The sequence below is a fragment of the Cavia porcellus genome, unplaced genomic scaffold (genome assembly GCF_034190915.1).
Source record: "Cavia porcellus strain 051 isolate PalLab524CR breed Dunkin Hartley unplaced genomic scaffold, mCavPor4.1 scaffold_3, whole genome shotgun sequence".
Classification (NCBI taxonomy): domain Eukaryota; kingdom Metazoa; phylum Chordata; class Mammalia; order Rodentia; family Caviidae; genus Cavia; species Cavia porcellus.
The window spans coordinates 28,707,110-28,717,283 of record NW_026947486.1 but is presented as its reverse complement, the minus strand read 5'-3'; the positions used below and the strand labels follow the sequence as shown (position 1 = coordinate 28,717,283).

At 40.6% G+C, this 10,174-nt stretch overlaps 1 protein-coding gene across 1 annotated transcript; it reads left to right on the top strand.

Annotated features, from left to right (window-relative positions):
* Positions 1–1,633: 1,633 nt before the first annotated feature.
* Positions 1,634–4,708, top strand: LOC100721099 (zinc finger X-linked protein ZXDB-like). The gene has a single exon (XM_003461747.5). The coding sequence runs from the start codon at positions 1,737–1,739 to the stop codon at positions 4,209–4,211; it is 2,475 nt and encodes an 824-aa protein (XP_003461795.1). The 5' UTR covers positions 1,634–1,736; the 3' UTR covers positions 4,212–4,708.
* The last annotated feature ends 5,466 nt before the right edge of the window (positions 4,709–10,174 follow it).

The following is a 10,174-nucleotide window of genomic DNA, read 5'->3' as shown; positions in this document are numbered from 1 at the left end:
GCTTTGAAAGGGTCTTGCTATTTGATTCAGCCCGGCCCTGAACTCAGCTGCCTCAAACTCCTGCCCTGGCCTCCTGAGTTCTGGCTAGGATCACAGGCAAGAGCTGCTTTGCCTGGATAAGGTTTGAATTGTTATGGATGAACAGCTTGGGTCTTGGTTTTTCCAGTCCACTATCACTAAAGGAAGTGTGGGAGTGGGGATCTTGGATTACTTAAGTGGTAAGTATCCCATAAATTAGTCACCACCTCAAAATAAATCTATTTTCATACATTTCACCCTATACTTATGTCAATAATTGTCAACTCACGGATGACAAAGAAGCTGGAATATCGTCACCATTAATAAGATCAGCAGACATTACAGGTGGAGTGGTTTATGATGGGTTCCACCTGTGTGAAGCACTGCCAGGCTCAGCGTGGCACCTGCCCAACATGGCGCTGGACAGCACCTCCCTGCAACACTGACTTCTACTTTCTTCTTCCAAACTCCAAAAGTGAACTCTCTGCTTTTCCAGAGCATGCCAACATTCTCCCAGTCAAGTGCCAACATGCCATTGTGCCCGCCCTTTGAAACTCCACCCCCATCAAACAGAATAAAAGCTGGATGCTTGTTTGCCTGCCCTGAGAGGATCTTGCACGCTACTGCAGCTCTCCTGTGTCCCCAAATAAAGGCCTTTTCCTTTTCTCCTTTCTTTGATCTTGCTTTTCTACCTTGTGTATGTGTGTGTGGAGTGGGGGGGGGGGATGGAAGTACCTATCAGTTTAAGACTAAGACTTAAGTGAGATCAGGTATACCAGGGAGTACGCCGTGTATTTTACTGGAGAGGGTCCTTTGCAGTCTTGCTGGACAATCTAGAAGAATGTCTTCACCGTGTTGCAGGATTGGGCATGAAATTTATCATGGTATGCCAAGTGATGGGAGGGCAGAGTTGGTTTAGGTTGAGCACTGCATTGTGAGGATTCAGGAGCACGTAAGGTTTTCCAGAATTCAGTGTAAATTGTTTCATCCTCCAGGCTTGATACTTCTAGGCTGAACAGTGCTAATGTGTTCTGGCCCCATCTCTTATTCTAATTGCATTAGGAAGACCAAAAACTTAATTGTGCAGAAATTTTCCCCCAGGACCTTGTTCAAGATAATACTGAAAGGGACGGGGATTTAGCTCAGTGGCATAATAATCATCTGCCTGGCAAGCACGAGGTCTTGAGTTCGATTCCCTGTACGAAATAATAATGGTAATGACAATAATTCTAAGCATAAAAGTTGTTGGAGGTGCAATTTCCACATTCTACTGGTATGTAATGGTAACATATAAGACGGTACGTGCCCTCTGAAATTTCTCTCATCGATCAGTCCAGCCAGCCAGTCAAACAGTAAACAATGGTAACACACAAACAGCACTAAGCAACATAGGATATGTTTATTTTGGTACCCTTACCAAATGGGCTGTCATTACCCCATTCCCAAGGAAGACCTCCTTAATTATAAACTGTGGACTAATTTATGTACACCAGGCTTTGCCTCTGGGCTTTTTCGTTTGTTCCGGAGAACCGGCACCAGAATATTTAAATCACTGTGGCGTTAAATACGTTTTAAAATCTGATAGGGCCAGTTTCTGCGCATTGCACTTTTTTTTTTTTTTTCCCCTCCCTTTCAGGAAACAGTTCGGGCCCGCGGCAGGGGGCGGGGTCGCGCCTCCGCCTCGGCTCTAGTTCCAGCCAAGCCTCGGCGGAACAGAGATGGAAATCCCAAGGCTGCTCCCGGCTCGCGGAACACCACAGGGCAGCGGGGGCCGTTGCCCCGCGAGGGGCGGTGGGGTCCACCGAGGCCTTGACCCGCCAGCTAGTCAGGCCCCGGCGCGCCGCTTCCTTCTGCTCCAGGGGGCCCAAGATGGCGGGCTCGGGCCGCGGCGCGAGGAGGCCAGTAGGGCCTCACGGGACCCGGGCCCAAGCCCGTTGGCGCCGAGGTCGGATCACACTGGCTGCAGCGGCGGCGGAGGCGGCGGCGGAGGCGGCGGCGGAGGCGGCGGGAGCGGCGGCGGCGACTTCTTCCTAGTACTGCTTGACCCGGTGGGTGGCGACGTGGAGACCGGGGTCACTGTTCGCGACGAAGGGCTCGTGTGGAGGGAGGAGACCGAGGCAGGCCTGGGACCCCAGGGGAAAGAGAGCAGCCTGAAGCCCGCGAGCCGCCCGGCGCTGAGCCCCCACTGCCTATCCGCGGTCCCAGGCCCAGCCCCAGGCCCCGCCCCAGGCCCGGGCCCAGGCCCCGGCCCAGGCCCCACAGCGGCCTTCTCTGGCACGGTCACTGTCCACAACCAGGATCTGCTGGTGCGCTTTGAGAACGGCGTCCTCACCCTTACCACGCCTCCGCTGCCAGTCTGGGAGCCAGGGGTCGCGCCTTTCCAGCAGGCTGGGGGTCTAATCGCCCCGCCAGCCGGATTCCTGCCCGCGGCGCAGCTAGGTGACTGCCCAGAGCTGCCACCGGACCTGCTGCTGGCCGAGCCGGCAGAACCCGCGCCAGCCCCTGCGCAGGAGGAGGAGGCTGAGGGCCAGGCCTCGGCCCAGAGCCCCCGCGGGCCGCAGTGTCCAGGCCCAGGCATGGTGTTGTACCTGTGCCCTGAGGCGCAGTGCGGACATACCTTCGCTAAGAAGCACCAGCTGAAGGTGCACCTGCTGACTCACAGCAGCAGTCAGGGCCAGCGGCCCTTCAAGTGCCCCCTGGGAGGCTGCGGCTGGACCTTCACTACGTCTTACAAGCTCAAGAGACACCTACAGTCTCACGACAAATTGCGGCCATTCAGCTGCCCAGTGGAAGGCTGTGGCAAGAGCTTCACCACTGTGTACAACCTCAAGGCGCATATGAAGGGTCACGAGCAGGAGAACTCCTTCAAATGCGAGGTGTGTGAGGAGAGCTTCCCCACGCAGGCCAAGCTCAGCGCCCACCAGCGCAGCCACTTTGAGCCAGAGAGACCCTACCAGTGTGCATTTTCAGGCTGCAAGAAGACGTTTATCACAGTGAGTGCCCTGTTTTCCCATAACCGCGCCCATTTCAGGGAACAGGAACTCTTTGCCTGCTCTTTCCCTGGCTGCAGCAAGCAGTATGACAAGGCCTGTAGGCTAAAAATTCACCTGCGGAGCCACACGGGCGAGAGACCTTTCTTGTGTGACTTTGATGGCTGTGGCTGGAACTTCACCAGTATGTCTAAACTCTTAAGGCACAAAAGGAAGCACGAGGATGACCGGAGGTTCACATGCCCTGTAGAAGGCTGTGGGAAATCTTTCACCAGGGCTGAACATCTGAAAGGCCACAGCATAACCCACCTGGGCACAAAACCTTTTGTGTGTCCTGTGGAAGGCTGCTGTGCCAGGTTCTCTGCTAGAAGTAGTCTCTACATTCACTCCAAGAAACATCTGCAAGATGTGGACACATGGAAAAGCCGTTGCCCTGTCTCCACCTGTAATAAACTCTTCACATCCAAGCACAGCATGAAGACACACATGGCCAAAAGGCACAACCTGGGCCACGGTCTTTTAGCTCAACTAGAAGCTGCAAATTCACTTACACCCAGCAGTGAACTTACCAGCCAGGGGCAGAACGATCTCAGTGAGGCAGAGATCGTGTCTCTCCTCTCTGATGTGGCTGGCAATGGTTCTGCTGCAGTGCTGGACACAGCATTGGTGAATTCTGGCATCCTGACTATTGATGTGGCCTCTGTGAGCTCAACTCTGGCAGGGAATCTCCCAGCCAGTAATAGTAACTCCTTAGGGCAGGCTGTAGACCCTCGGGCCTTGATGGCTACCAGTGACCTTCCTCAGAGTCTGGATACCTCTCTCTTTTTTGGAACAACAGCCACTGGCCCTCAGCAGGGTCCCTTAGATACGGATAATGTCTCCAGTGTAAGTGTGGGACCACTGCGGTCTCTAGGCTCTTTGGCTATGAAAAACTGCAGTCCAGAGCCCCAACCCCAGACTTTGACACCCAGCAATAAGTTAGCAGTGGACGCAGAAGCTCTGACTCCTTCAAGTACCCTTTGTGAAAACAGTGTCTCGGAACTACTGACACCAACCAAAGTGGATTGGAACGTACCTTCTGACTCTGACTTCTTTGGACGGGAGGAAGAAACCCAGTTTGGTTTCTCTAATCTGGCAAGAAACCATGGTTCTCAGAAAGAAACGGATCTTATCACAGTGACTAGCAGCTCATTTCTGGTATGAGCCAACACTGTTTGTTCCTTGCCATGTGGCTTACTTTTATTACACTCAATTTTGTGGGTACTTGGGACTGAATGTTTGAACGCAGTCATTTCCTACTGGTTTGCTAAAGAACGCATCCCTGGACTATAAGTTTGCAGACTGAAATTATGATCATGAGTCTGGAAATGATGTGTTCTATGACCCAACTGAGCCTTAATTTCACTATGTATGAAAAGAATTGGTTTGAGTGGATTATTTCTAATGTTTTTTGGCCATGTATTTTCAAGATGTTTTTCTCTTTCTTGAAAAACCAGAGTAGTTTTACAATTGTAAATTGTTGCATATGTTTCTAATATAATGAAAAATCTTTTGACCACTTTGAGCATTAAAAGATGAAAGATGGAACACGTGGTGTTTCACTTAAAAATTTAATCAATATATTTTTCAAAGTGACAAAATATTTGTGAAATATATTTGTAGACCTCAAAAAAAGTAAAAGCTGTTTTGTTTTATTCTAACCTTTTAAATTGTGGCTGTGTTGTTTTTCTGGACTGTGCTGGAGCCTTGGTATGATTCAAATCCAGACTGCTGTAGTGCCTTTATGGATTTCATGATTAGTCTTACGTATTTAGTCTTGCAGATACTTATTTCCATGCCACAGATATATAACTATATAGATATCTATATATATAGTATATATATGTGTGTGTGTGTGTGTGTGTGTTTGATGAATGAGACTTGTTTTTCTATCATAATGTGTAATGAAGGGAAATATTTTTTGTTTTGGCATATTTGGTAAATCATTACATTTTCTTTCTCTCCAATTCCCTCTTCAAGTGGGAAAATTATTATAATTTCTTACTACACTTGTGCAGTCAATAAGGATTTGTGAAGGTTGAGAAGAGAGGAATGAAGTTGTTTCTTTCATGGATTTCTTTAGATTTTTCTCCACATAATTCTTTTTTTTTTTTTTTGGTACCAAGGATCGAACTCATGACTACGGGCTTGCAAGGCAGATGGTTATGCCGCTGAGCTAAATCCCCAGCCCCCTCTCCCCATAATTCTTGTGTGACACTACTACCTCTCCATTATTACATTTTGCTAGTGTCTTTGATTTCAAACCAGCTCTTGGATTGCCTGGAGATGGTTCTATTCCAAAATCTGAGATTAGCCCAAAAGATAATTTTAATTCCTCTGTTGTGTAAAGTTGATTACTTACCTTCTCTGAAATGCATTGCATTGTCTGCAGTTTGACTAGATATGATGTATCTTATACAATTTTCATTCCCATAATATTTAATAATCACAGACCTACAATGCAGTTATATCAAAGTCTGAACTATAACTGATACTAAAATTTACTTAGTTCATACTACAAATGGATTTCATTGAGGGACTATTAATTACTTCTCTCTTAATTTTCTCTCTTGATAGTACTCAAATCATGGAGGAAATATTTTTTCATCTTCCCTTCTAGTATTATAAATTTTATGGTCATTTTTTACCTGTTCCTTTGTTCCACCTTAATGTTTATCTGTTACTGTCTACCTGCTCTGCTTCTTTTCTACCCTCTTCCCTTGTGCATATGTATGCACACATCTTTTTTTGCCTCGTTTTTCTTTTCATTCCTCTTTTCTTTTTTCCCTTTTCTTCTTTTCTGTTTTTAATTACATCTTTTTTATTGCCACCATATCCATTCATTCTATCTCAGTCCATTTTTCATTCACAGTACTTATGGCAAGTCTGTGTGTGCATTAAGAAATACTGTTTTTAATTTAGATGACAAGTATTTATGAATCAGATGAGAATGTGATAGTTTGTACAAGGTTTTAGAGAGAAGTACTTGTACTTTTCTAAAATTTTCCCCATGTAATTCTGCTAGCAAACCCTGTTAGTTTTTTGAAGCAATTAAATTCAGTACTGTGCATATAGATACTTGGGAATAATAATTGTCATACTTTAGCAATACACTTCATTTTATTTCAATTTGAAATGTATTCATGTTTTTCCAATTGATTGTACTTTTGCAGCAAAAGCAAAAATCTGTGCATAAAACTTATAATTCATAGAAATAGTGAGAATTTTTTCATGTCCAAGCATTTAACAGTTTTCCCTAGATTTGAAAAGATTTTAAACTGTTTTAGAGATGTGTTGTCATTAGTTAAAATGACTGCCATCTCTTAGATTGTTCTTTTCCTATACACAGGACCATAAGACCTGAAATAAATATATAGGCCTTAGGTCTCAATTGAGATATAAACCTTAACAACATTAAAAAATCTGTTATTTTGTTTCTTTAATCACTCAGATCAATTTCTCCCATTAAAAACTGTCATAAATTGTACTTTTGTCACAGTTTGGGGAAATTTCAAAGAGTAAGTTTTACTTTTTCCCTCTTTCAATACCATTTTCCTAGCATGATGATGAACATGTAATTAGACTCAGAAGTGTGACTACAAATGTAATAGTTATTTCTCTATTGGCATTGACATAAATTTGACAGTTTTTTAAAGCAATGAGACATGAGTTAATTTTCTCATTTGGCTTTTGAACCTCTTCCATCTTGGATTTATCAAACAATTCCAGTTGAAAACATAAAATATCTTGCAGGGAGGTTTAGCTCCAGAGAGCCCTATTAAGCATATTTATCATGAGTTAATGTATATTAATTGACAGTTTTCCACTTTTAATTCATGATAGTGTTACATAGTTGAAAGTCTTGAGTACAAAAATAAAAGAGATCATCTTTCTGGATTAAATGGTCCGTATTCTCCAGGGACAATGAAAAAGGAGGCTTCACTATTGATTCTGAATTAAGCAATAGTTTTACTTTGTTCTTGGGAATATTAATAATCCTTTGATTATTTTTTGTATAAAACTTCCATTTGTGATTTTAGTCTAGTGCAAATGCAGGTCATTCAGAATATGTGATTATTGAAATGTAAATGTGGACTAAAACTTATCTATGTAATGATTTTTAAAACCAAGTTTGCTTAGCAATTTTTAAAAAACGAGTTGTGCCTTTTTGTATAAAGAGTATGTCTAAGCCCAAAATATTATAAATACAAAGCACTCTTTAAAAAATAAATTTATACATTTTCAAATATAAATTGATGGAGAGTTTAGTAATAATTTTTAGACTAGGGATCCTACTGTAAATTTTAAGTTAATTTATAGACTATACATGTAATGCATGGTAGAATACTAAGATTAAAGTAAGAAAAAATATGTGCCATATCTTATGTTACAGAGGACCTAGTAATTCACATAGTAAACATAGTAAATATAAAACATTAATGTCAAATAAATGGCCTGGAGAAAGATGAGGCATAGGAGACTTACTTACGCAGAAGAAGAAGAAGATTGATGAGTTCTAGCCAGGAAGAAAAGCACAAGAAAAAATTCTAAGTAGAATTAACTGTACTGGGAAAAACACCTTAAACGCAAAGCTCATGTTTGATGACTGCTGGCTTTTAGTGGGTTAGACTATTAGAAGGAAGTCAAATGCTAGAAAACTATGAAAACAAGTCTAAATAGGCAGGACTTTATTTTGGATATGTTTAAGAGCCAGTGATGATATTTGAGAAATCAAAATTTAAATATATAAAGAATATAGTAAGCATATAAAATGTAGATTTGAGGAGGGCTGAGATAAAATCAGGGGTCTGTTCTAATAATTCTAGGATGCTATGATGAAGGCTTGGATTGGAATGGTGGCAGGAAGTTACAGATAGAAATGTTTTAAAATCGAAGAAACATACAACTTGGTGATTTACTAAGTATATTGGATTATCGATCTTAAAAAAAAGATCAAAAATGACTAAGGTTTTCTTGCAGATAAGAAAAATTTGAAACATTTCAAGTATGTTATGGAAATATGATTTGTAATTTAACTCATTGGGAAGTGATAAAAAAACGTATACCTTGAATACTCTAGACTATTCTGTCTCAAAATGAGCTTCTGGATGCCTTTTCTTCCTATTGACTTCTTCCCTGCTACAGACATTTAACAGATATATGGTACTTAGTAATTTAAAATATCTGTTGATCATAACTTGGAAGATATTAGTCATTGTCCACTATTCCTCATGATAAACTTTGTTTTATATTTACCTGTTTTTTTTTTTTTTCTCAGACTGGAAGATACAGAGATTGCCCAATTTAGTCATCCTTGTGGACTTTATAATCTTTCATTTGCTAACAAATGTAGGTCATTTGTAGGTTGAATAATGAATGTGGGAACTCAGTCGCAGAAATGTTTCTACAAGCCCCAATGTATTCTCTCCAGTTTATATTGATGATTACTACTAATAGTCATAACTCAAAAGTAATGGACTGCAAATGAGGAGAGTAAAAAAGTAGCATTAATAACAGTGATTGCATTTTGTTTAATTATGAATGTGCCATCCTGCCTTGTGAACAGAACAATTTATCTCATTGTTTTCTGCTGTTATTTATGAATTGTAAAACACATTAACTTTCACTCTGCATATAGAAAATCTTAAGTATATTAAATAAAGCAGAAAATGATTCTTTTTATTTTAAAGGGAATAAAACAAAACAAAACAGAACAAAGCAGATGAGAACAAAACAATGCAAGCAACACAAGATTTCAAAACAAGACAACAGTAAGTCAAAGTGGCTGCCATAATGTTTCTTGTTTTCTTTGAAATAGTTATCCATATCTTCACACACAATGATTTCAAACAAAACAAAATAGTATAAAACAGATCAAAATGGAAGAATGAAAGCATTACAGGCCTTCAGACAATAGGAAAAGAACAATGGCTACCATCATGTCTGTTGTTCTCTTCAAAACAGCTGTCCATACCTTCACACATACTGAAGTCAAATGATAGAAAAGAGACTAAAACCAATAAAAACAAAGAATAAAAGCAGAAATACAATAAACAAAAGAGACAAATAAATAACAATAACGAAAAGCCCCAAATGATAACAATCTAGGCTTTCAATGCAAAGTGGTAGAAACATAAGTAAGGTTGTTATTTTGCACACGGTTCAAGAGAGTTACTGAGATTAGCAGATATAAACATTCAAAATTGACCTTATCCTCTAAATGTTAGCTATTTGTTCCAAGAACTAATAGAATTAATATAATCATCATAGCTGTCTTTAGTGTATATATACAATTTTATGTCTTTTTTCTTTTCCCTTCTTTTATCCTTTTCCCTGAGTTATTTTACCTCTTTGAGCAGTTTCTTATCTTTTTACAATATTTATTGAAGATTTTGTATCTTAGTTAGTCTTTCAGGTTCTTATACTAGGGAGATAATATGGTATTTATGAATGTGAGTTTGATTAATTTCACTGATGAGTATCGTCTCAAGTCACATCCATTTACCTAAAAAAGCTTCAATGTGATCCTTCTTTATAACTCGATAATATTCCATTGTATAAAAATAGTACACTTTTTTATCCATTCCTCAATTGATGGGCATTTGGGTGGTTTACAAGATTTGGCTTTTACAAATTGTACTTCTATAAACATGGGTGCACATATATCAATGTGGTATGATGTTTTTAGTTCTAGGAATATGCCCAGAAGCAGAATAGCTGAGTCAAATTGCAATTCCATCTTTTTGAGTAACCTCTGGACTTATTTCCGCAGTGGTTTCACTAGGCTTCATTCCCACTAACAGTGCTGAAGTTACTTTTCCTCTATATCCTCCAGCATTTGTTATTAGTGGTTTTCATGATCCTGTGCATTCTTTCTGGAGAGAGATGGAATCTCACTGTTGTTTTAATCTGCATTTCTCTAGTGAACAATGATGCTGAACATTTTTTCATGTATTTATTTGCCATTTATATTTCTTCAGCTGAGAAGTATATATTCATCTCAGATGACCATTTTTAGATTGAGTCTTTACATGTTGGGGTTCTGATTTTTTAAATTCTGTATATGTTCTAGATAAAAATTCTTTGTCTGAGAAACAGTTGATTAAGATTTTTTCCAAATTTGTTGG

Excerpts from the sequence above, each read along its gene's own strand:
- LOC100721099 (XM_003461747.5), top strand. The coding sequence starts at position 1,737 with ATGGAAATCCCAAGGCTGCTCCCGGCTCGCGGAACACCACAGGGCAGC.